Source organism: Jaculus jaculus, chromosome 5 (assembly GCF_020740685.1).
Source record: "Jaculus jaculus isolate mJacJac1 chromosome 5, mJacJac1.mat.Y.cur, whole genome shotgun sequence".
Classification (NCBI taxonomy): domain Eukaryota; kingdom Metazoa; phylum Chordata; class Mammalia; order Rodentia; family Dipodidae; genus Jaculus; species Jaculus jaculus.
This window is the reverse complement of record NC_059106.1, coordinates 84,077,972-84,104,047: the sequence shown is the minus strand read 5'-3', so window position 1 is coordinate 84,104,047 and position 26,076 is coordinate 84,077,972. Positions and strand designations below refer to the sequence as shown.

The 26,076-nt window shown below is 45.0% G+C and overlaps 2 protein-coding genes across 3 annotated transcripts in view; both read left to right on the top strand.

The window, feature by feature from the left end:
• The first annotated feature begins 383 nt into the window (after positions 1–383).
• P3r3urf (PIK3R3 upstream open reading frame) lies at positions 384–900 on the top strand. The gene is made up of 2 exons (XM_045149961.1): positions 384–609; positions 857–900. The coding sequence occupies exons 1-2, from the start codon at positions 384–386 to the stop codon at positions 898–900; spliced, it is 270 nt and encodes an 89-aa protein (XP_045005896.1).
• A 488-nt stretch (positions 901–1,388) lies between these two features.
• LOC101599836 (phosphatidylinositol 3-kinase regulatory subunit gamma) overlaps positions 1,389–26,076 on the top strand; it is a 109,735-nt gene continuing 85,047 nt past the window's right edge. The window contains exons 1-2 of one of the 2 annotated variants that reach the window (XM_045149959.1): positions 2,658–2,686; positions 4,462–4,516. The gene's annotated coding sequence lies outside the window, so the exon portion shown is untranslated. Of the gene's footprint in view, positions 1,482–2,657; positions 2,687–4,461; positions 4,517–26,076 lie in introns of those variants that run through there. The other variant, XM_045149958.1, reaches the window with a different exon arrangement.

Below are 26,076 nucleotides of genomic sequence, written 5' to 3'. Positions count from 1 at the left end.
TGCTCATATTGTTAATGTGAGGAGGGGGTTGCTCACACTTGTATATGTGTGAGTTTGAGAGTGCCATGAGTTCAAGGCCAGCCTGAGGTACAGAGTGAGTTCCAGGTCAGCCAAGAATAGAGTGAGACCCCACCTTGAAAAATCAAAACATATTGCTAATGTGGATGTGTGAGGAAACTGTGATTATTTTCCCTACTCAGAGTTGTTTTCCCAAGGAGCCACATTGGGGTTGCTTAGAGAGGATTGTGAGGGAGCCTGGCCCATGGTGGGAGGCAGGACTTGTAACAAAGAGCACCACCCTTCAGCAGGCTCCATGTCATAGAGGCCTCAGCTGCCCTGGCCATCAGCATCCCTCAGGTACATGGCACAAGCTCTCTGTACTCATGGGGCCCTCTCAGCTTGTCCGTGCCCCTCGGCCTAGGGGCATGAGTTCTCCCTACCACAGGCCAGGTATGGGCTTGTCCCGTCGCCGGGTTACCAGGATGTTCAAGTGTAGCCGCAGGACATACCGGCAGAAACCCCGAGGCCCAGCTGCCACCACCGTAGCTACAAACAACAGCAACACTCCCACTGATACCACCACCAGTGTGTGGATCCTCTCACCTCAAGGCTAGTGAGGGAGCAGGAGATGGGGGCCTGTGATACAGGGTGGGGGCTTGAAAACCTGAAGAATTCTCCTGTTCTGCTTATGTACTCTAAGAAACAATTTATGAAATGTCACCCCATGGATATGGTAGGAAATTGAAGGCAGGCATCTCTTAACAGCCTTAACAGAGGATGGTGTGTTGATGGAGAACAGTGGAGCATTCACCAATGCTTATTTTCTCATAGCCTTCTCTCTCTTTTCTCTCCTCAGTTCTCAGACACCTCTGTCAACCTGGGGGCTTTCTGATCCTCTAGAAACGCCCAGAAGTTCGCCTAGCTCCGAATCTGCTGCTCCAAGGGGCTATCGGTGGTGAAGGACAAATACAGTCATTCTGCTCAGACTGTCTCACTCCATCCTGAAGTATTTCCAGCCAGTTATGCAGAGTGTGAAGGCAGGATTGGGCTGGATACTTCTTGGGTTCACAGTTAGGTAGCAGAAGGACAGGACAAGGTCAGCCATACAAACCCATTTGGCCTCAACACGTTGGTCTCCCCTGTGAGGTAGGAGGCTTTCCTGTCTTGTACTCCATAGGCACAGGGAGAAGGATTTGCATTGACATTTGGGAAGGTACAAGGAGGCACAGATCACAGAGAGATAGGATAAGAGACAGAATCCCATAAGTGCTCTAGTATGAGGTATGCCTATAATGGTCAGTGTGTAGGTGTGGCTGCTGCTGATGTGTGTGTGTGTGTTCATGTGACAGGAGAATGGGGGTATAAAGCACATGTGACTGAATGTGCTTTTGTGATTGAACGTGCTTCTGCGGGCTGCTGTGAGAGTCAAGGAGTAAGGGCAGAAGCGCACCAGAGAGGCACCGGCTCTGCTGAGAATGAAGGTCAGGAAAGGGAGGGGGCAGGCCGAAGGAGGGAGAGGGTGCAGAAGGGTTAGTGTCTCAGGAGGGCATGTCACCTTCAGCCCCCAGCCATCCTTTGAGGTCAGCATTTTCCGAAACTGGCGGCTGAGCTGGGACACTTGGGGGTGGGGCAAGACTGAGTTTTAGTCCAGAAAGTGGGGAGGGTGTTGAGCTCTCTGGCCTGGGGATTTTCCATTTGGATTTCTGAGTGTGTGCCCATGTGTTATCGGGTGTAACTGGGTTTCTGTGGGGTGTGTCTCCATGGGTTTGTTTCCAGTGGCTTGGAATATTGTTTTGTGCATGGGTTAGTGTGTGTCCCAGAGACCTTTGATGACCTAGCCACCACAGTTCAAAAAATCTAAATAATGTTCTTTGCTGCCCTTTTTTACTGGGGGGGTGGGGTGTGAATTGTATTTAAGTCTACCAAGGCTTATCCCAGAGTAGGGCCCTAGAAGGGTTGGGGTAGAGAAAAGTCACTGTTCCCAGAGTACTGGGCTCTGTAGCAAGGGAAGGGGCTGCTGAATACCCATCAGAGCTGGAAGGAAGGTGACTGGACCAGTGTCCAAGGCCCACAAAGGGGTCTGTATATATAAAGATATGTGACATAGTCCACAAACATGCAGACATGTAAATATAAGTGGATTCATAGATTCACAATACAAAAACCATACACATGCATTCGGGCACATGATATAAAGAGCTAAGCAGTGACAGGAATGCAACAGAATATATATAACAAGCACACACATCTTCAAATGACACACAAACGCAAACATGCATGAACCTAGACACAGCACAAGCATATGGATATAGACTCATGCAATCACACTCATGATGTAAACACAGGTATACACAAACACATAGGCAGAGACACACTCACCAGACTTCCCAGCCCCTGAAGCCCTGAGACTCAGAGCCTCCCTCCCCAGTATGACTGTGTGCGGGTGTTTGTATGTATGCATGCATTTGCATGTATGCTTATGCTTGTGTCTGTGTGTATCTGTGTGTTTGAGTGTGTGTGCATCTATGTATGTGTAGGGGGGGGTGCTAAGCAGTGGAAGAGATGACATCATCTCTTCCAGCTATTTTTAGTTTCATCTGCAATGACGGCTTCTCTGTTGCCCCTCCTCCTCCAGGTTCCCAATTCTCCTCTCCCTCTGGACTCTCAGAGATAAGCAGCAGCATGGGTAACCACCACTTAATTTAGTTGGCCCCCTGGATAACTGGGTGCAACTCATTTTCACCCTGCCAGCTGCCCTGGAGGCCAAGAGAACAGAACCCCCAGGAGGAGGCTTGGGGCAATGAGGCGACCTGGAGCAGGGGCCTGGGTTCGGTGATCTGACCTGACCTGGCTGGTCTGCAGCTCCTAGAGTGGCTCTGCTTCTCAATTTGCAGCTCTGTCTCAGTCAATAATAGTTCTTGCTCTGTGCCAAGGAGGTGCTAAGTTCTGGAGATGAGATAGATAGGTGAGGAAGACAAAGGGACTTTTTCCTTAGTGGGGGACAGACATTAAACTTAAGCACTTCATTAAATCATGGTGAGGGCTCTGAACACTGGTAGCAGGTATAGTCAGGGGTGGTGTTCTCTCTCCCTCTCTCTCTCTCTCTCTCTGCTCTTCCATCTCCCAGAGGTCAGATAACATAATGGAACCAGAGGGAGCACACCCTCTTACCTCTTACCCTTCACCCCAGCAGCTACATCTCCACATTTCCATAAGCAGAGCCTCTTTTCATACTCCAGGCTGTGTTCATAACCCTGTGCCAATTCATCATGCAAATGGTGGAGCCCTGCTATTCAGATCCCCCTTCAGACCCCTTTGTGAGAGGCAGGCTACTGTTCCTCATAGGTAAATGAGAAAAATGGAGCCCAAAGGGGCATCTCTTATGGCGTTGGGAAAAGCAGCCCAGGGGAGATGACAGGCAGGTGGAGGAGGAAGTTGTAGCACACTGGGACAGCTGGCACAGGTGCAGGAGGCACAGTCCAAGCCAGGAATCAGGAGGTAAGGGGGAGGAGGACGGTGGCCCAAGGGGTCCATGCCAGGAAGAGGGCTTTCTGCTTTAGCGAGCCTTGGGCAGCCACCGGAAAATCGGGTTTGGCAGCTTTAGCCTTGTACTGAATGACTGGAAGGGCTGGAGGAGGGGTCCAGACGGCTCCTGGGAGGTGGCCTGGGGCACAGCTATCCTCTAGCCCTGAGTTTCATAAGCTTATGAGCTCAGAGGGCATTTTATAATTCTGGGACCCTTTGGAATGTAGGAAGAACAGCTCTGGGTGGAGGCAAAATCCTGGAGTTCCAGTCCCTGTTCTACCCTGAGCCCCAATGTGATCCTGGGCAGTCCTGGCTGTTTTCTTTCTTGGCCTTGGTGAGCAATCTCTAGAAGAGGCTCTGGGAAGATCAGATTCCCTATCCCCCATCTCCTGCCCTCCAGGTTTCTCTAGGAGTCTGACTGAGGCAGGGGAACACACAATCAGAAGATATGGGCTGGCTGGATTAGACAGTCCCTGGGACAGAAGGATTGGAGATCCCTTGTCACTAATGGGTCAATGGCTGGAAGCCCAGCTCCAACTCCACAATGCAATACTGGTCACCCTACATTTACCAGTACCCACTTGCATCTGTTTTCTTCCTCACATGTAGGGGAAGGCGACAGGACTCCCTAGGGAATTTCCCTGTTGCCTTCTTGCCATAGGCTGAACCCTCCCTCTCTGCTGCCCATTCAGCAAGGCCAATATCCCACTAAACTCTCTTCCACCAGACCCTGGAGCAGTTTATGGAGCAATGTCTATAAAGAAGCTCTTCCTCCTGTCTTCAGGTTCTGGAGTTCAAATGAAGGGCTTAAGTGAGGGGGGGTGCACTGAGTGCTGGGGCCTAGTATTGGACTACTCGGCTATGTAGCTCCACGAAGAATGGAATCCCACTTTTACCTAACCATCTCTTTCCTGTGCCTCGCTGAAACCCGAGAAGAAACGTCAGAATTGAGACTTGCAACTTCTAGAAAACAAACACAAAAAGATCCAGGGTGAGTGCTGGCTTTGGCCACTATATCAACAACAAAATTCATTAAACACACAAAAAAGTCATAAAATGCTAGATATGTAGAGTCATGGAACCTAGGCATCACAACTGTAGTGCAGTGAAATCTGAGTTTCAGGAGCTAGGAATCTAAAATGGTAGCATTAGCAGGGCGTGGTGGTGCACGGCTTTCATCCCAGCACTTGGGAAGCAGAAGTAGGAGGATTGCCATGAGTTCAAGGCCACCCTGATACTACATAGTGAATTCCAGATCAGCCTGAGCTAGAGTGAGACCTTATCTCAGAAAACCAAAATAAAAAAATAATAATAAATAAATAAATAAACAAGGGGGCTGTGGAAATGGCCTAGTGGTTAAGGCGTTTACCTGTGAAGCCTAAGGAACCTGGCTCGATTCCTCAGGACCCACATAAGCCAGATGCACAAGGGGGTGCATATGTCTGGAGTTCATTTGCAGTGGCTGGGGGCTCTGACTCACCCAATTCTCTCTTTCTCTCTGCCTCTTCCTCTGTCTGTCTGTCTCTCAAATAAATAAATAAAACATTTAAAAATAAATAAATAAACAAAATAAAATGATGGCATTTACTGAATCGTGGAACTGTAGATTAGAACATCTATAAATTGAAAGTCTTGAGGAGTCAGTTAATGAAAATCTCCACCTTCAGGTGGATCTCATAACTAGACTTCCTACTGCAAATACACCAAGGAGTTCCTCTGTCAACTAACTCATGGGGAGAGGCAGGCAGCCTGGGACACATGAGCTTAGGGTGAGATAATAACCTGCAATAAACCAGACAGAAGACAGACTTTATTTATGTGGACACATTCCTGGTTTCTGAGGACAAGGGAAGGGTGCTTACAGATGGAGAAAGAGTAGAATTACAAAAACAAAGAAAACATGGAACTAGGCTCAGCAGGTGAAAGCACTTGCTGTTCATGCATGAGGGCCTGATTCATCCTAAGTTTTACCCACAGCACCTACAGAAACAGCTGGACATGGCTACAAACACCTGTAACCACAGTCTGTGGGGAGCAAAGATGGGAGAATCACTGTTCAACCAGTCTGACTAAAAATGTCACTGAAAGACTCCATCTCAAGGAAACATGCAGATGAGTGATAGAATAGGGCCCCAGTGTTCTCCTCTGGTCTCCATGTGGATGTGCACAGAACATATGCATCTGCGTGCACACATGCATACTGTGCATGCAACACACACACACACGAGAGAGAGAGAGAAAAAAAATAACCTAAAGAAGGAATCTTAGCTGAGTGTGGTGTCATGCATCTGTAGTCCTAGAGAGAACTTGGGAGGCTGAAGGGCCAAGGGAAGATCCTTGAGTTCATGAGTCTGAGATCAGCCTGAGCAACATAGTAAGACAAGACTCCCCCATCTCAAAAAGAAAGAAAGAGGGCTGGGCTGGAGAAATGGCTTAGCAATTAAGGCATTTGCCTGCAAAGCAAAGGACCCTGGTTCAATTCCCCAGGACCCACATTAAGCCAGATGCACAAGGGGGCATATGCATCTGGAGTTCATTTGCAGTGGCTGGAGGCCCTGGGGCGCCCATTCTCTCTCTCTCTCTCTCTCCCTCTCACCGCCTTTCTCTCTCTCTCTCCCACCCCCCTCACCACCTTTCTCTCTCTCAAATAAATGAATATTAAAAAAAAAAAAGAGGGCTGGAGAGATTGCTTAGCAGTTAAGGCTCTGGCCTGCAGGACCTAGGCTTGATTCACTAGTACCCTCATAAAGACAGATGCAGTGGTCCATACGTCTGGAGTTCATTTGCAGCAGCTACAGGCCCTGGCATGCCCCCCCCCTTTTTTTTTCTCTTTTTCCTATCTCTCTCTGCTTGCAAATATATAAATATAAATATTTTTTTTGTAATTTTTTTGGGGGGTTGTTTCTGAGGTAGGGTCTCATGCTAGCTCAGGCTGACCTGGAAATCACTATGTAGTCTCAGAATGGCCTCAAACTCTCAGCAATCCTTCTACCTCTGCCTCCCGAGTGCTGGGATTAAAGGCGTGTGCCACCATGCCTGGCTTAGAAACACTTTTTAAAAGAAAGAAAAAGGAAGAGAAGAAATTAAAAAAGAAAAAAAATATACCAAGTAGCTTTTCATGCCAGTCCTAACATTGCCACTTTCTGTGTGATTGGGGTTTAGCATCAGCCAAAGATATGCCTGAAGACTAGCTGGGCATGGTGGAGCATCCCTATAAATCCCAATACTGAGAAAGACAAGACAGGAGGATCAGGAGTTCAAGGCTAGCTTGGGCTACAAGAGACCCTGTCTTAAAAACAAAAGCTGAGCCGGTGGCACCCAGTACTCGGGAGGCAGAGGCAGGAGGATTGCTGGGAGTTCAAGGCCACCCTGAGACTACATAGTGAATTTCAGGTCAGCCTGAGCTAGAGTGAGACCATATCTTGAAAAAAAAAAAAAAAAAAGCTGGTTTTAGTGGCACACGTCGTTAATCCCAGCACTTGAGAGGCAGAGGCAGAGGCAGGAGGATCACCACAAATTCAAGGCCACCCTGAACTACATAATGAATTCCAGGTCAGCCTGGACTAGAATTAAACCCTACCTCAAAAAAACAAAGATAGGGGCTGGAGAGATGGCTTAGCAGTTAAGCTCTTGCCTGTGAAGCCTAAGGACCCCAGTTGGAGGCTCGATTCCCCAGGACCCATGTAAGCCAGATGCACAAGGTGGCGCATACATCTGGTGTTTGTTTGCAGTGGCCGGAGGCCCTGATGCGCCCATTCTCTCTCTCTCTCTCTCTCTCTCTCTCTCTCTCTCTCTCTCTCTCTCTCTCTGCCTCTTTCTCTCTCTGTCTGTCGCTCTCAATAAATAAGTAAATAAATAAGTAAATAACCCAAAAATAAGCTGAGTGTGGTGTTGCACATCTTTAATCCCAGCACTTGGGAGGCAGATATAGGAGGATGGCCATGAGTTCAAGACCACCCTGAGACAACAGAGTGAGTTCAGCCTGAGCCAGAATGAGACCCTACCTCAAATAAAATAAAATAAATAATAAAGAAAAACAGGGCTGGAGAGATGGCTCAGCAGTTAAGGTGTTTGCTTGCAAAGCCTTACAAAACTGGGTTCAATTCCCCAGTACCCATGTAAAGCTAGATGTGAAGTGACACATCTGGAGTTCATTTGCAATGGCTAGAGGCCCTGGTGTGCTCATTCTCTCTGAAAATGAAGCCTACTGGCCCAGGTTCAACTCCCCAGTACCTACACAAAACCAGAGGCATAATGTGACCCATGTGTTTGGAGCAGTTTGCAGCGATAGGAGGCATGCCCATCTCTCTCCCTCCCTCCTTTCCTCCTTCCTTCTCTCTTTCTCAGCAAATTAAAAAAATATAATAATAATTTTGCCAAGCCTGGCAGCACACACCTTTAATCCCAGCACTCCGGAGGCAGAGGTAGGAGGATTGCTGTAAGTTCAAGGCCACCATAAGAGTACTAGTGAATTCCAGGTCAGCCTGGGCTACAGTGAGGCCCTACCTCGAAAAACAAAACAAAAAACAAAAAAAGATAATGGAGGGCTGGAGAAATGGCTTAACAGTTAAGGTGCTTACCTGCAAAGCCTAAGGACCCAGATTCAACTCCCCAGAACCGAAGTGAGCCAGATGTACAAGGTGGTGCATGTGTCTTGAGTTCATTTTCAGTGGCTAGAGGCCCTGATGCTCTCATACTCTCCCTAATAAATAAATATAAATAAAGATAATGGAGGGCTGGAGAGATGGCGTAGCGGTTAAGCGCTTGCCTGTGAAGCCTAAGGACCCCGGTTCGAGGCTCGGTTCCCCAGGTCCCACGTTAGCCAGATGCACAAGGGGGCGCACGTGTCTGGAGTTCGTTTGCAGAGGCTGGAAGCCCTGGCTTGCCCATTCTCTCTCTCTCCCTCTATCTGTCTTTCTCTCTGTGTCTGTCGCTCTCAAATAAATAAATAAAATTTTTTAAAAAAATTATTTAAAAAAAATAAAGATAATGGAGCCAGATGTGGTGTTGCATGCCTTTAATTCCAGCACTCAGGAAGCAGAGGTAGGAGGATTGTTGTAGGTTCCAGGCCAGCCTGAGACTACATAGTGAATTCCAGGTCAGCCTGAACTAGAGCAACACCTTACCTTTAAAACAGAAAACAAGCAAACAAAGATAGTGGAGTGCCAGGCATGGTGGCGCATGCCTTTAATTCCAGCACTCAGGCAGCTGAGGTAGGGGGATCACCATGAGTTTGAGGCCACCCTGAGACTAAGTGAATTCCAGGTCAGACTGGGCTAGGGTGAAACCCTACCTCAAAAAAACCAAAAATAAACTGGGTGTGGTGGTGTACACTTTTAATCTCAGCACTCCAGAGGCAGATATAGGAGGATTGCCATGAATTTGAGGCCACCCTGAGACTACATAGTGAATTCCAGGTCAGCCTGAGCTAGAGTGAGACCCTTGAAAAATCAAAAATAAAATAAAATGAATAAGTAAATAAATAAAATAATAAATAAAAGATAGTGGAAATTCTTTAACAATCCATGTCAGAATATTTACTTTGGAAAGATACCAAACAAGTCATACTCCAGGCTTTTCCTAGAGTATCGGAAAAGATCAAATTTTCTACAAAGAGGATGGCAGGGGGACTGGAGATATGGCTCGGTGGCTGCTTGCTTGCAAAACATGAAAGCCCAGGTTCCATTCCCCAGTACCCCCATAAAGCCAGATGCATAAAGTGGCACAAGGGAAAGGAGTTCCTTTATAGTGGAAAGAAGCCTTGGTGCACCTATTCTCTCTCTCTATGCTTGTAAATAAATTTAAAAAAAAACATAAAAATGAAAATATTTGGGTTGGAGAGCTGGCTTAGTGGTTAAGACACCTGCCAGACAGGCCTAAGGACCCAGGTTGGATTTTCCAGATCCCACGTAAGCCTGATACACATGGTGGCACATGCATCTGGAGTTCATTTGGCTTGAAGGTCCTGAGGTGCTCATTCTCTCTCTCTCTCTCCAATAAATAAATAAAAAGGGCTGGAGAGATGGCTTAGCGGTTAAGCGCTTGCCTGTGAAGCCTAAGGACCCCGGTTCGAGGCTCGGTTCCCCAGGTCCCACGTTAGCCAGATGCACAAGGGGGCGCACGCGTCTGGAGTTTGGTTGCAGTGGCTGGAAGCCCTGGCGCGCCCATTCTCTCTCTCTCCCTCTACCTGTCTTTCTCTCTCTGTCTGTCACTCTCAAATAAATAAATAAATAAAAATATTTAAAAATAAATAAATAAATAAATAAAAATAAAATATTTTAAAAAATAAAAATATTTCAAAAAGAAAATGGGGGGCCCTGGCTTACCCCCTATGCAGCAGGCTGGAGTCCCCATCAAGGCCCTGTGATAGGGACTCCTATTGAGGGCACCAGTTTGAGGTGGTGCCTGGAGGAACTGGGCATCTAAAAAAGAAGCCAACCTGGAGCTTGGAGTGTAGCTCAGAGATTCAGTGTTTGAGCCCTGGCACTACGAAAGTAAAATAAAATAAAACAAAACAAAAGTTAAATTAAAAAGTTGGAGGAGGCTTGGGTACTCAGGAGCAGAGGTAAGAGGAATTCTGTGAGTTTGAGGCCAGCCTGGGACTACAGAGTGAGCAACAGGTCAGCCTGGGCTACAGTGAGACTTTACCTCAGGAAAAAAAAAAAAAAAAGGCAAAATTTGTATGGGACCCTTGTTGTAGCTATGGGCTGGTTGCTCAGCAAACAATATCTACCTAGCATTTCTGAGAAACTATTGCAAACTCAAAAACCTAGAAGGAGCAGTTCCAAAGAGAGGCAAATGCCAGGTCCGGGTGCGCAGAGGAAATGGAGCAATGTCAGCTGAAGGTCCTCTTGTTTAGCTGTCTTTCTGCGGATACAACTCAGTACCTCTACCCAGACCTCTACTTCAACACTATTTTTCTCCCTCTTTTTTTAAAAAAAAATATTTATTTATTTGAGAGTGACAGACATAGAGAGAAAGAGGCAGAGAGAAAGAATGGGCACACCAGGGCCTCCAGCCACTGCAAAAGATCTCCAGACTGCGCCACCTTGTGCATCTGGCTAATGTGGGTCCTGGGGAATCGAGCCTCAAACCAGGGTCCTTAGGCTTTACAGGCAAGTGCTTAACTATTAAGCCATCTCTCCAGCCCCATTTTTCTCTCTTTGTTTGCCCACTATTCTGTTTTCATATTTATATATAATTTATTTAGGAGAGAGAGAAGCACTCAGAGAGAAAATGGGTGGCCGAGGTCCTCTAGTCACTGCAAATGAATCCCAGATGCATGCACTACCCTGTGCGTCTGGCTTTATGTGGGTACTGGGGAATCAAACCTGGGTCATTTGGCTTTGTAGGCAAGCACCTCAACCACTAAGCCATCTCTCCAGCCCCTGTTCTCTTATACCTGTTGTGTGACCTTTGCCAAATCCTGTCCCCTCTCTAGGTCTCAAACCTTCTTTGCTTTTGTTTTTGTTTTTGTTTTTCGAGGTATGGTCTCATTCTAGTCCAAGCTGACCTGGAATTCACTCTGTAGTCTCAAGGAAGCTTTGAACCCACAGTGATCCTCCTACCTCTGCCTCTTGAGTGCTGGGATTAAAAGTGTATGCCACAACGCCTGGCTGTCATTTATGTATTTGAGACAGACAGAAAGAGAATGGGCATGCCAGGGCCTCCAGCCTCTGCAAATGAGCACATACCACCTTGTGCATCTGGCTTATGTGGGTCCTGGGAAATTGAACCTCACTCCTTTGGCTTTATAGGCAAGTGCCTTAACCACTATGCCATCCCTCCAGCTCCTTCTTTGCTTTTTTATAAATCAAATTTTAAAATTATATACATATATTTAAAATATGTATTATTTATTTATTTATTTGAGAGAAAGAACAGAGAGAGACAGAGAGAATGGGCATGCTTCCACTGCAAGCAAACTCCAGACACATGTTCCCCCTTGTGCATCTGACTTATGTGGGTCCTGGAGAATAGAATCAGGATATAAGCCATCTCTCCAGCTCCCCTTCTTTGCTTTTTAAATGAAGTTTGTAATTGGCTTCTTAGAATATTATTTAGCCCTAGTGTTTTGTTTGTTTGTTTGTTTTTTAAATTTTTTTTAATGTATTTATTTAAGAGCGACAGACACAGAGAGAAAGACAGATAGAGGGAAAGAGAGAGAGAATGGGCGCGCCAGGGCTTCCAGCCTCTGCAAACGAACTCCAGACGCGTGCGCCCCCTTGTGCATCTGGCTAACGTGGGACCTGGGGAACCGAGCCTCGAACCGGGGTCCTTAGGCTTCACAGGCAAGTGCTTAACCGCTAAGCCATCTCTCCAGCCCTGTTTGTTTGTTTGTTTGTTTGTTTGTTTTTTTAAGGTAGAATCTCCCTCTAGCTCAGGCTGACCTGGAATTGACTATATAATCTCAGGGTGGCCTTGAACTCACAGCAATCCTCCTACCTCTGCCTCCTGAGTCCTGGGATTAAAGTCATATGCCACCATGCCCGGTTTAAATTTTACTTTTACTTATTGAGAGATAGAGAGAGAGGGAGGGAATGGGCATGCCAGAGCCTGTAGCCACTGCAAACTCCAGACACATGTGCCACCCTATGCATCTGGTTTACATGGGGGTCCTGGGGAGTTGCATTTGGGTCCTTAGGCTTCAAAGGCAAGAGCCTAAATGGCTAAGCCATCTCTCTAGCCCTGTTTTTGTATTTTTTTAGGCAGGGTCTCACTCCAGTCTAGGCTGACCATGAACTAACTCTGTAGCTTCAGGCTGACTTCTACTCACACTAATCCTTCTACCTCTTCCTCTCAAGTGCTGGGATTAAAGGTGTAAATCACCATATCTGGACAGCAACTCTACAGAGGATTGGAAAATTCCACTTCTCTTTTTTATTTTTGGTGGTGCTGAGGATGGAATTCAGGGCTTCACACATGCTGGGCAAGTGCTTGGCCATCATGCTGAGTCTCCAGCACATTTAACATATTTATGTTGATATGTTGAGTATTTTCATAAATCTTATAAAATGTCCACAATCACTATTCTGATTTTTTATTTTTTATTTTGCTAGAAACCTAGGGTCTCTCAAACATACTAAGTATGCATTTTATTCTGAGATACTCTTTCAGCCCTCATTGCTCTGTTCTAGATCAATGAACTGAAGCTCAAGGAGGGTAAATAATATGCCTAAGATTATCCAGCTAGGGTGTAATAGAACTGGAATTGCAACTCTGATTATCTGAACGTGAGGATTGTGGTTTCAGATTAGTTATTTCATGGGGATCTTGATGGTAAAATGAGAGCCTATGGATGGGAGTTTCAGCAAGTAGTGGTCCAAGTGGCCATCCTTGAAAGGTGGTGAGTCTCTTTCAGGATAGTGTGCAATAAGAACTAACAGGTTCTTGTGGGGGAGGGGGACCAAAAACTGAACTAATACTTCTTTTGGGAAGTTGGTATTGGAGATAACTGAGCTGGTTGAAGACGATTAGGTTGGTGTGGAATACAGGGTGGTCCTGAGCAGGTCCTCATTGTGGTCAGAGGCTGTGGCTACCATTCCTGGAAATGGTGTATATGTGTTGGCAAGAGGCTAAAAATGCAGCTTTTTCACTCTTTGGAACAGTTTGGTTCCCCTTACCAGGTAGAGCTGGTTGACAAGTCTTAGAAGCCTGGGGCTGTGGGGCTTTCCCATTGAGACAGTATCATGATGTGTTGGCATTAGATTCACTACTTTGAGGGTCCCAGGAACTTTGCACAACTGCCTCCATTAACTGATCCAAAGAAGGCAGGAGGATTTCAGATATACACCTAACTCCTGCCCAAGGTTGGGTCATCCAAAGAGGCTGACAGATCCAGGAAGTCACTGGTTTACAAGGATCAGGGCTAGAGGCAGCTCCAGGGCCATCTCATCCAGATCCCTAATTGTAAGAATGAGAGACAGAGTATGACATCCATAGAGGAAACAGGACCAAAAGTCACACAGCACTGTCCCTCATTGTGTGCCAAGAATTCAGAACATTTTGAGTTAGTCAGTCCTGGCCCTTGTTGATTTAGTTGCCTTTTTTTTTTTTTTTTTTTAGGTTTTTGAGGTAGGGTGTCACTCTAGCCCAGGCTGGCCTGGAACTCACTATGTATTTTCAGGGTGGCCTTGAACTGACAGTGACCCTCCTATCTCTGCCTCCTGAGTGCTGGGATTAAAGATGTGTGCCACTATGCCTTGTTTATATTGTTTTGTTTTGTTTTGTTTTTCACTGTAGTCCAGGCTAGCCTGAAATTCACTCTGTAATCTCAGGCTGGCCTCGAACTCATGGTGAGCCTCTTACCTCTGCTTCCCAAGTGCTGGGATTAGTGTGTGCCACCCTGCCCCGCTATTGTTTGGTGTTTTGAGGTAGGGTCTTACTCTAGCCAAGGCTACTTGGAATTCACTATGTAGTCTTAGGGTGGCCTTGCACTCATGGTAATCCTCCTATTTTAGCATCCCAAGTACTGGGATCAAAGGCGTGTGCCACCAAGCCTGCCCCCCCCCCTTTGTTAGATATATTGTAAAAGCTACCTATCCACTAGACTTGGTGGTGCACACTTCTAATATCAACATCTGAGAGGCTGTGAGTTTCAGGCCAGCCAAGAGAACATAGGGAGGCTGTCTCAAATCGCGCATGGTGTTGTCACACGCCTTTAATCCCAGTACTTGGGAGGCAGAGATAGGAGGATCACTGTGAGTTCGAAAGGCCACCCTGAAAATACATAGTGAATTGCAGGGCTGGAGAGATGGCTTAACGGTTAAGGCACATGGCTATGAAGACTTAAAGACCCAGGTTCAATTCTCCAAGTCCCACATAAGCCAAATGCACATAGTGGTACATGCATCAGGAGTTCGTTTGCAATGGCTGGAAGCCCTGGCACATCCATTCTCACTCTGTCTCTCTCTTCCTCTCTTTCTCTCTGTCTCTAATAAACAAACAAACAAACAAACAAAAAATCTTTAAAAAATATAGTGAACTTCAGGTCAGCCTGAGCTAGATTGAGACCCTACTCTGAAAAACAAAAACAAAAAAGGCTTTTTTAGACAGCAATTTTCTTTTTGTTTAAAGAGACGGTTCTTGCTATGTTGCCCAGGCTGGAATGCAGTGGCTATTAATAGGAGTGATTCCACTACTGATTATTACGAGTTTCTGACTTGCTCCAAAACCTCTGTTGGCTCTCCCATCCTTAGGCAATCTGGTGGTCTCCCACTCCCCAGAGGTCACCATATTGATGCTGAATTTAGTGCAGACACTCAATCAGTTTAGGGCACCGCAGCCCAGAACTCTGCATTCAAGTGATCCTCCTGCCTCAGCCTCCCCAGTAGCTGGGACTATAGACACACACCACTGTGCTGGGCAAAAAAGGCCAAATTTAGCCTGGCATGCTGGGGCACACCTTTAATCCCAGTACTTTGGGAGACAGAGGTAGGTGAATTGCTGTGAGTTCAAGGCCACCCTGAGACTACATAGTGAGTTCCAGGTCAGTCTGGGCTAGAGTGAAACCCTATCTCGAAATACAAAAAAAAAAAAAAAAAAAAAAAAACACCACACAAAAAAAAATTTCCAGGGATGGAAAAATGGCTTAGTGGTTAAGGAGTTTGCCTACAAAACCAAAGGAGGACCCAGGTTCAATTCTTTAGGATCCACTTAAGTCAGATGTCTAGAGTTTATTTGTATTGGCTAAAGACACTGGCGCACCCATTCTCTATCTGCCTCTCTCTTAAATAAATAATGTCTGGAGGGATGGTGTTTGCCTAGAAAGCCAAAGGACCCAGGTTCGATTCCCCAGGACCCATGTTAGCCAGATGCACAAGGGAGCACACGCGTCTGGAGCTCCTTTGCGGTGGCTGGAGGCCCAGGCACACCCATTCTCTTTCTCATTCTCTGTCAAATAAATAAATAAAAATAAAATATTTAAAAAATAAATAAATGAAATTAAAAAAAAAATCTAGCTGGGCATGGTGGCACATGCCTTTAATCCCAACACTCAGGAGGAAGAGGTGGGAGGATCGCTAGAGTTCGAGGCCACCCTGAGACTACAGAGTGAATTCCAGGTCAGCCTGGGCTAGAGTGAGACCCTACCTCAGGAAAAACAAAACAAAACAAAAAATAAACCCAGATAGATAGATAGATATTGATATATATACATATTGCCTAAAGGCTTTCTGAAAAAGATGGTATCAGAGACTGGGGAGATGACTTGGAAGGCATGCATGCCTTTAACCCTAGTCCTGTGGGGAGTAAGCCAGATGCACAAGGGGGCACATGTGTCTGGAGTTTGTTTGCTGTGGCTGGAGGCCCTGGCATGCTCTCTCTCTCTCTCTCAAATAAATAAATGAATAAATAAATAAATAACATTTAAAAAATGTTTTGTTTAAGCTAGGGGTGGTGGTGCATGCCTTTAATCCCAGCACTAAGGAGGCAGAAGTAGGAGGATCACTGTGGTTTTGAGGCCGCCCTGAGACAACAGAGTGAATTCCAGGTCAGCTCTGAGCTAGAGTGAGACCCTACTTCAGAAAGAAAGAAAAAAAAAAAGTTTTGGTTATCGGAAAGAGAAAGAGAAAAAGAGAGGGCAAGAGAGAGGATGGGCATGCTGGGGCCTCTAACAACAGTGCAAAGGAATTCCAGACGTATGTGCCACCTTGTGCATCTGGTTTATGTGCAGAATCAAAGCTAGGTCCTATCTCTCTCTCAAATAAATAATAAAATATTTTTTTAAAAAGAAGATCTTATTAAAAAAGAATGCTGGGCATGGTGGTGCACGCCCTTAATACCAGCACTCAGGAGGCAGAGATAGGAGGATTGCTGTGAGTTCAAGGCCACCCTGAGACTACAGAGGGAATTCCAGGTCAGCTTGAGCTAGAATGAGGCCCTACCTTGAAAAACAAAGCAACAACAAAAAAATTAAAATAAGTAAATAAAAATGGAGAAATATCTGGGCATGGTGGTGCACCCCTTTCATCCCAGCACTTGGAAGGCAAGAGATAGGAAGATCACTGTGAGATTGAGGCCAGCCTGAAACTATATAGTGAATTCCAGGTCAGCCTGGGCTAGAGGGAAAACCCATCTCTTGGGGGGAAAAATGGAGAAAATAAATACTGGAGATGTAATTTGAGCTCCTCTCTTCAGTGGTCTGTGTTTTATTTGTCTGTGTTTTCTTCAATCTTATTTTTTTCAAGTTATGTTCTTGCTCTAGATCAGGCTGGTCTGGAATCCACTGTGTAATCTCAGGGTGCCCTTGAAGTCATGGTGATCCTCCTACCTCTGCCTCTCAAATGCTGGGATTAAGGGCGTGCCCCACAAGCCTGGTTTTTCCCAGTTTTTTCAGCCTGTTTGAACTGAATTTCTGTTATATGCAACTGAAATATCCTATGGTTTTTATAGTATTCAGAAAAAAAAAGGCACATGTGTCTTATTTATTAGGGAATCATTGTTTCTGGAGCCTTCAGGATCCTCACCTTCCTCTTATCCATGTTTTGTTTTGTTTTTAAATTTATTTGTTTGCAAGGAGAGAGAGATTGGGTGTGTCAGGGCCTCCAGTCACTGTAAACAAATTCCAGATGCATGCACCACTTAATACGAGTCCGAGTCCGGGAGTGTACTATGTAGTCTCAGGCTAGCCTGGAATTAACAGCAAGCTTCCTACCTCAGCCTCCAGAGTGCTGGGATTAAAGGCATGCATCACCATGACTTTTTTTTTTTTTTCAATTTTATTTATTTGCAAGTAGACAGACAAAGAGAATGAGAGAGAGGGAATGGGCACATGAGGGCTTCTAGCCACTGCAAACAAGCTCCAGACACTTGTGCCACTGTGTGCAGCTGACTCTATGTGAGTATTGGGGAATCAAACGCAGGGGCTGTCAGACCCCGCAAGCAAGCGTTTTAACTGTTGAGCAATATCTTCAGCCCCTTTCATTGTTTTTTGCTTGTTTACTTGTTTTGTTTTGTTTTGTTTGCTTGCTTCCTTTTTAAAACTTTTATTAAGGGGGCTGGAGAGATGGCTTCATGGTTAAGCGCTTGCCTGTGAAGCCTAAGGACCCTGGTTCAAGGCTTGATTCCTCAGGACTCACATAAACCAGATGCACAAGGTGGCGGGTGCATCCGGAGTTTGTTTGCAGTGGCTGGAGGCCCTGGTGTGCCCATTCTTTCTCTATCTGCTTCTTTCTCTCCCTGTCTGTCGCTCTCAAATAAATAAAAATTAACAAAAGCAAATTTTATTAAGCCAGTCATGGTGGCGCATGCCTTTGATCCCAGCACTTGGGAGGTATAGATAGGAGGATTGCCGAAAGTTTGAGGTCAGCCTGAGACTACATAATAAATTCCAGGTCAGCCTGGGTTAGAGTGAAACCCTACTTTGAAATAAAAAATAATAATTAAAAAATTTATTTATTTATTTGAGAGAGAGAGGGAGATGATGGACATATACCAGGGTGTCTAGCCACTGGAAATAGACACCAGATGCATGTGCCACATTGTGCATCGGGCTTACATGGGTACTGGGGAACTCAACCTGGGTCCTTAGGCTTTGCAGGCAAGCACCTTTACCATCAAGCCATCTCTCCAGGCCCTCTCTTTCTTAGTATTTGCTTTTCTTTATTTATTTGAGAGAAAGAGAGAAATAGGCAGGTAGAGAGAGGGAGAGAGAGAAAAAGAACAAGGCCCTCTAGCCACTGTAAACAAACTCCAGATACATGCACCCCTTGTACAACTGGCTTACGTGGGTCCTGTGGAATTGAACCTGGATCCTTTGGGTTTGAAGGCAAGCATCTTAATCACTAAGCTATTTCTCCAGCACCCCCTTTTTTAAAGACAGTTTCATGTACTCTAGGCTGGCCTCAAACCCACTGTGTAGTCAAGAATAACCTTGAACTTTGAAGCTTCTTGCTTTTACCTCCTCAGTGCTGGTATTACATATATTATGTTTGTGTCACCATGCCCAGTTTATGTGGTGCTGGGGATCAAACCAGGATCTTGTGTAGCCCAGGCTAGCATGGAATGTGAGATCCTTCAGCCTCTCCTTTCAAGTGCTGGGATTACAGGCAGATTTTTTTTTTTAATTTTTTAATTTTGTTTTTTGTTTTGGTTTTTTCGAGGTAGGGTCTCACTCTAGCTCAGGCTGACCTGTAATTCACTATGTAGTCTCAGGATGGCCTTGAACTCACAGTGATCTTCCTACCTCTGCCTCCTAAGTCCTGATATTAAAGGCATGTGCCACCATGCCCGGCTTGTCAACCATTATTTTTTATTTTATTTATTTATTTTTGTTTTTCAAGGTACAGTCTCACTCTATTCCAGAATGACCTGGAATTCACTATGTAGTCTCAGGGTGGCCTCGAACTCATGGTGATCCTCCTACTTCTGCTGCCCGAGTGCTGGGATTAAAGGTGTGCGCCACCACGCCCAGCTTCAACCTTTTTTTTTTTTTTTTTTTTTTGGTTTTGCGAGGTAGGGTCTCACTGTAGTCCAGGCTGACCTGGAATTCACTATGAAGTCTCAGGGTGGCCTTGAACTCACGGCGATCCTCCTACCTCTGCCTCCTGAATGCTGGGATTAAAGGCATGCGCCACCACACCTGGCTTCAACCATTATTTTTAAATTATTTTTGTTTATTTTTATTTATTTATTTGAGAGCGACAGACAGGGAGAGAGAGAGAGAATGGGTGCGCCAGGGCTTCCAGCCACTGCAAACAAACTCCAGATGTGTGCGCCCCCTTGGGGTTAATGTGGGTTCTGGAGTATTGAGCTTTGAACCAGGGTCCTTAGGCTTCACAGACAAGTGCTTAACTGGTAAGCCATCTCTCCAGCCCTCAACCATAATTTTTAAATTACAATTTGTGGTTCTCCTTCCATCCTAATGCTCATAGGAAGCAGAGTAGGTCCAAGGAACTAAGAAGCAAAATGTTCTGAGAGTTCAGTAGTGAGCTTTCTGGAAAACGCCATTGTTGCAGTCAGCTTTGTGTTGCTAGCAGAAAGTACTCATCTCAAAGTAGTTTATGGGAGGAAAAGGTTATGTTGGTTAAGAGAAGCCTCCATGATGGTAGAGGAAAACATAACATGAGTAAAGGTGGACATCACCTCCTCACCAACATCAGGTGGACCACAGTAGGAGAGTGTGCCAAACACTGGCAAGGGGAAGCTGGCTGTAGCACCCATAAGCCCACCCCCAACAATGCACCTCTTCCAGGAGGCTCCAAGTCCCAAATTGCCACCAGCTGGAGACCTAGCATTCAGAATACATAAGTTTATGGGGGACACCAGAAGCAAGCCACCATAGTTATGTTGAGTCATGTTAGGCAGATCTTTGAAGAAAGGCTTTTAATAAATAGAGGATATATATATATATATACCCAATATTACATGTAAGTTCCACATGTCCAAGTCATGGATGTGCAAAGATACCATCTTAGATGGTCAGCATGGTCTGTTGGAAGGTGAAGAGTTGGGATAGATCCTAAAGTGACTCAATAATGAGTTTGGACTTTGTTTGCCAGTGATAGAGTGACAATCAAGCACTTTCCAGCAGGGAGTGACAAGAGTCACAACTGTGTGTTCAAGTGGTGCCCTGGTTGCAGTGGGGGAGCAAGAGGCTTGATGTGGGACAACCTAGGGTGCTTTAACAGCTGGTACTGGTGAGGCCTTAGGAATGGAAACAGGGAGGGGAAGATGACAGAAATGTAGGAAGAAACAGAGGATGTTCCAGCTACACCCTAAGGATCTTCAGGAATCATAGAGGAATTGTCCAAATATGGCCACAGTGAGACTATGTTGACTTGAAGTTGTGCTTCGGGAGATCGAGGCCAGCTATAATTTCAGTCCTACTCCATTGATATACTTTCAGAGAGGTGGACCAGAAGTCCATGGTCTGGGAACCTTCCTGTTTTGACATTTGAGAAACTGCACAAAACTCCATCAGCTTTGGATATTTTAGCCAACATGATACTCTTCAGGGAGTAGCATTCTGAACAAGGATTTTCTTCTTCTTTTTTTAAATAAATTTATTTTTGCTTATTTTTATTTATTTGAGATCAACAGACACAGAGAGAAAGAGGCAGATAGAAACAGACAGAGAATGGGCGTGCTAGGGCCTCCAGCCCCTGCAAATGAACTCCAGACACGTGTGCCCCCTTGTGCATCTGGCTAATGTGGGTCCTGGGGAATTGAGCCTAGAACTGGGGTCCTTAGGCTTCTCAGGCAAGCGCTTAACCACTAAGCCATCTCTCCAGCCTGATTTTCTTCTTTTTTTTTTAAAAAAATATTTTTATCTATTTGTAAGCAGAGAGGTGAAAAAAGAGAGACAGAGAGAATGGCCATGCCAGGGCTTCCAGCCACTGCAAACAAACTCCAGATGCATATGCCTTTTGTGGGTACTGGGGAATTGAACCCTGGGGTCATTAGGCTTTGCAGGTGGAATATTCAGTTTTAGCCCTGTAAACTTGCAGCAGATGAGGCTATGAGTCCCACATACTCATTTCAAAAAGCTTCTTTGGCATTGTAAATGATCTACTTGCCTGAAGAAAGAAATCAAAGGTCTTCAAAAATTTGATAATTTGGGGATTCCTAGATGTCAACCTATTGGTTCCCTTCACAGGGGAAATACAATCCAGGCCCCTGCAAGTTTCCAGATGTAGGGGCCTAGTTAGCTGCACCATAGCACCTACATCATGAGGAGTGGGGGTGGGACATTCCTGTGTAATATGGGTGATTCCTCAGTGACTTCTTGTGTAGCTTTTTTTTTTTTTTACTTAAAATTTTTCAAATATTTTTAAAATTTTATTTATTTATTTGAGAGCAACAGGCAGAGAAAGAGAGGGGAGGGGGGAGAGAGAATGGGCACACTAGGGCCTCCAGCCACTGAAAATGAACTCCAGATACATGTGCCACCTTGTGAATCTGGCTTACTTGGGACCTGGGGAATTGAGCCTCGAACCAGGGTCCTTAGGCTTCACAGGCAAGTGTTTAACTGCTAAGCCATCTCTCTAGCCCTAAATATATTTTATTTATTTATTTGAGAGTGGGAAAGAGGCAGAGAGAGAGAGAGAGAGAGAGAGAATGGGTGCACCAGGGCCTCCAGCCACTGCAAACGAACCTCAGACACATGCATCCTCTTGTGCATCTGGCTTACATGGGTCATGGAGAATGGAACCAGAGTCCTTTGGCTTTGCAGGCAAATGCCTTAACCGCTAAGCCATCTCTCCAGCCCTCCCCCCTTTTTTGTGGTAGGGTCTCACTTTACTTCAGGGTGACCTGGAACTCACTATGTAGTCTCAGGGTGACCTCAAACTCCTGGTAATCCTCCCACCTCTGCCTCCCAAGTGTTGGGATTAAAGGCATGCACCACACCCTGCTCTGTGTAGCTTTCTGATTATCAGAAAGAACTTAGTGTTGTGCCTAGGCTTTGGGGTGAAAGGAATTGCAGGGAGAGGCCCAATAGAATATTATTGTAATAGCCCAGCTGAGCATTTTTCAGCTACCAGCATTATTACCCACATTAGCTAATTTACTGATGGCTTGTCTAAGTGGAGATGAAGCATGGAGATGAAGACAGCAAACTCATGCCTGATCACGCTTCCAGGATCTGGAGGAGACTGATAACGTGACTGCAGTACCAGAGCCAGAGCGTTTGTGTGTTTGGACAAGAGCTAATGGACAGGAGCTAATTGATAGGCTTTTGGGCCCTGTGCATGACGGTCAGCTGATTTATCTGCAACAGTATGATAAATGCCTTATTCAGTCCAGGGACAGTCACGGCTCAGAGAGACCCAGTCAGACCCTGTTACTGATCTGATGACAAGTGCACAGGGTGTTAGCTACTTCAGCACAGATGTCTTCTCTGGAGAGCAATCTCTGTGTCCAGCAGGCAGAATGAGATTCTTCATGGTAGAAATGTCACTTGTGGGCCAGACATGGTGACACACACCTTTAATCCTAGCACCCGGGAGGCAGTGGTAGGAGGATCGCCCTGAGTTTAAGGCCACTCTGAGACTCCATAGTGAATTCCAGGTCAGCCTGGGCTAGAGTGCAACTGTACCTCAAAAAAAAAAAAAAGGATCTTGCTCTAGTCCAGTAAGCTTTCAAATCTACTCTGTATTCTCAGGGTGGCCTTGAATTTATGACAATTCTCCTACCTCGGCCTCCCAAGTGTTGGGATTAAAAGTGTGTGCCACCATACCAGTTTATACTTAATGATTTTTTGTTTTGCTTTGTTTTTTGAGGTAAGGTCTCCCTCTAGCCCAGGCTGACCTGAAATTCATTATGTAGTCTCAGGGTGGCCTTGAACTCATGGCAATCCTCCTACCTCTGCCTCTCGAGTGCTGGGATTAAAGGTATGTGCCACCATCCTGGTAATAAATTCTTATACTTACCTATTTTGGATTAAAAGCAAAACATAAAACAGGAGAAGCTCACACCTGTAATTCTAGCACTTGGAACAATGACACAGGAGAAATAAAAAAGAAAAAAAGAAAAGGGCTGGAGAGATTGCTTAATGGTTAAGGTACATGCCTGCAAATCCTAAGGACCCAGGTTTGATTCTCCAAGTCCCACACAAGCCAGATGCACATGGTGGTACATGCATCTGGAGTTCGTGTGCAGTGGCTAGAGGCCCTGGCGTGCCTATTCTCTCACACTCTCTACCCTACCTCTCTCTTTGTCTCTAATAAATAAATAAAAATCTTTTTTAAAAAAGGTGTGCACCCCCCCAAAAAAAGAAGCTAGGTATGTTAGGAGGAGCACTGTGAGTTTGAGACTACATAGTGAATTTCAGGTCAGCCTGAGCTAGAGTGAGACCCTACCTCGAAAAACCAAAATAAAACAAAACAAAACTTTTTAGCCGGGTATGGTGGCACATGCTTTTATCCCAGCACTCAGACTCAAGAGTGGCGGTAGGAGGATCACTATGAGTTCAAGACCAGCCTGAGAGTACAGAGTGAGTTCCAGATCAGCCTGGGCTAGACTGAGACCCTACCTGGAAAAAAACCAAAAGCAAAATAAATAAATAAAAATAAAAATAAAAATTTTTATAAAGTATTTATTTATTTGAAAGAGAAAGAAGAGAGAGAGAATTGAGAAGGTATGTCAGGGCCTCTAGCCAATGCAAAGGAACTCTATATTCATGTGTCACTTTGTGCATCTGGCTCTATGTGGGTATTGGCAAATCAAACCTGGGCACTTTGGCTTTGCCAGCAGGTGCCTTAATCATTAAACCATCACTCCAGCCCCTAAAACTATTTATACATATTTTTTTATTTATTTGACAGAGAAAGAGGGAGAGAGAGAGAGCGAGAGATTGGGCATGCCTCCAGCAACTGCAAACAAACTCCAGATGCATGCACCCCTTGGGCATCTGGCTAATGTGGGTTCTGGGGGTATGGAACCTGGGCCCTTTGGCTTTGCAGGTAAATGCCTTAACTGCTAAGCCATCCCTCCAGCCCTAAAACAATATTTTTAAACCATTTTTTTTTAAATTCCCTAGCACCCATGTAAAAACAGATACACAATTTAATGCATGTGTTTGGAGTTCATTTCCAGTTGTAAGAGGCCCTAGAGTCCCCATTCTCTCTATCTTTTTCTCCTTCCCTCTCTCTCTCAAATAAATAAAAATATTAAAATATTTTTAAAAATTGTAAAGAAAGAATAGTTGATTTAAAAAAACAAAAGAAGGCCAGGCATGGTGGTGCACTGCTTTAATCCTAGTATCAGGAGGCAGAGGTAGGAGGATCACCATGAGTTCAAGGCCACTCTGAGACTACATAGTGAATTCCAGGTCGGCCTGGGCTAAAGTGAGACTCTACCTCGAAAAACAAACAAACAAACAACACACAAAAGTGAAAACAGGGCTGGGGAAATGGCTTAGCAGTTAAGGTGTTTGCCTTGGAAGCCCAAGGGCCCAGGTAGATTCCCCACAACCAACGTGAGCCAGATGTACAAGGGGTCACATGCATCTGGAGTTCGTCTGCAGTGGCTGGAGGCCCTGCACACCATTCTCTCTTTCTCTCTAACCACCTCTTCCTCTCTCTCTCTCAAATAAGTAAATAAATAAAATATTTAAAAAAAAAAGTAAAAAGTAGTAATTATATTGGCCTGTAGACATGGCTTAGCCATTCAGGTACTTGCCTGCAAAGCCAAAGAACACAGGTTTGAGTCCCCAAAACCCATATAAGCCAGATGCACAAGGTGGCACAGGTGTCTGGAGTTCATTTGCAGTGGCTGAAGGTCATGGCATATCTATTCTCTCTTTTTCCTTTTACTTTCACCTTTCTCTCTCTCTCTCTCTCTCAAATAAATAAAATAGTGAATATATTTTCTGTCAGCTTAGATTTTGAGAAACTGCATCCTGCCTCTCCCTATTTCTCAAATTCAGTAAGTTGGGTGCAGCTGAGTATCTCATTCTGCTTCTAGGGTGACCACATGACTTAGACCTGATTAGAATATTCCCTTTAACTGGACTCAATCATTTGTTCTGGGGTGATCACATGACTCAAAGTAGGTCAATGAGACTCAACCCCTGAATTTTATGCAACTGCATGGTGAAATTTGTGCTGTGCTGGGTGGAATTGCTATTGGTGTAGAATACAAACCTGGAGCTGCTAGATATATCTTTGGGGAAGCATCTGAGGTCAGAATGAGTCTGGTCATGCTAACATTGCTTGAGCACCTCTACTCTCTGTCCTTGAAGTAAGACTAGCCTTTATTTAGACAAAGATATTTTTTAGTCACTTATAAGTAAAAGTCATGCTATGACAACAGTGATACTAGGCCATAGGAGACTCAAGTTTGAAGTTGTCCCTTTACAACTGCAGCAATTTTGCTTAATTTTGATAAAAAGTTGATGACATGTAATATCATACAGTGTATAAACATGGGCCATTAGAAGATCTCTAATATTGTAGTTGTACTATTGGTGCTGAAGATTGAACCCAGGGCCTCAGGCATGCTAAGCATGAACTCTATGACTGAGCTATACATACCCCAGGACATGAATGTCTTGAGCAACTGGTCTCATTCTAACAATTATGAGAAATTACAAGCTGGCTGGAGAGATGGCTTAGCAGTTAAGGCACTTGCCTGCAAAGTCAGGGGACCCAGACTCAAGTCCCCATAATCTATGTAAACCAAATGTGCAAGGTGCACATGTTTCTGGAGTTTGTTTAGAGGCCTAGAGGCTCTGATGCACCCATTCTCTCTATATCTGCTTCTTTCTCAAATAAATAAAATATAAACAAAACAAACTATAAGCAAGTACAATTCTTATGAAAAACTATTCCAGGATTGCAAAAATCTGTAGCTTTCTAACACTGGCATTTGATATTACCAGGGCCAATCCAGGACAGCAAATCAGAAACATAAAAACCAGAAGGAAGTCAATTCCTTGACTGCCAAACTCCCTTTGGGGAGTTCCAGGCCTTGGTAACCTTGTGAGCTTCTTGGCTTAGACTTGTCCTAGCAATTTTGGTTACTGTCAGTTTTGAGGGCACTGTGTGAGATAAATCAATTAATAAGGGAAAATTTTTACTGTGATACAATTTTGGAGGTTCCAGTTGATTT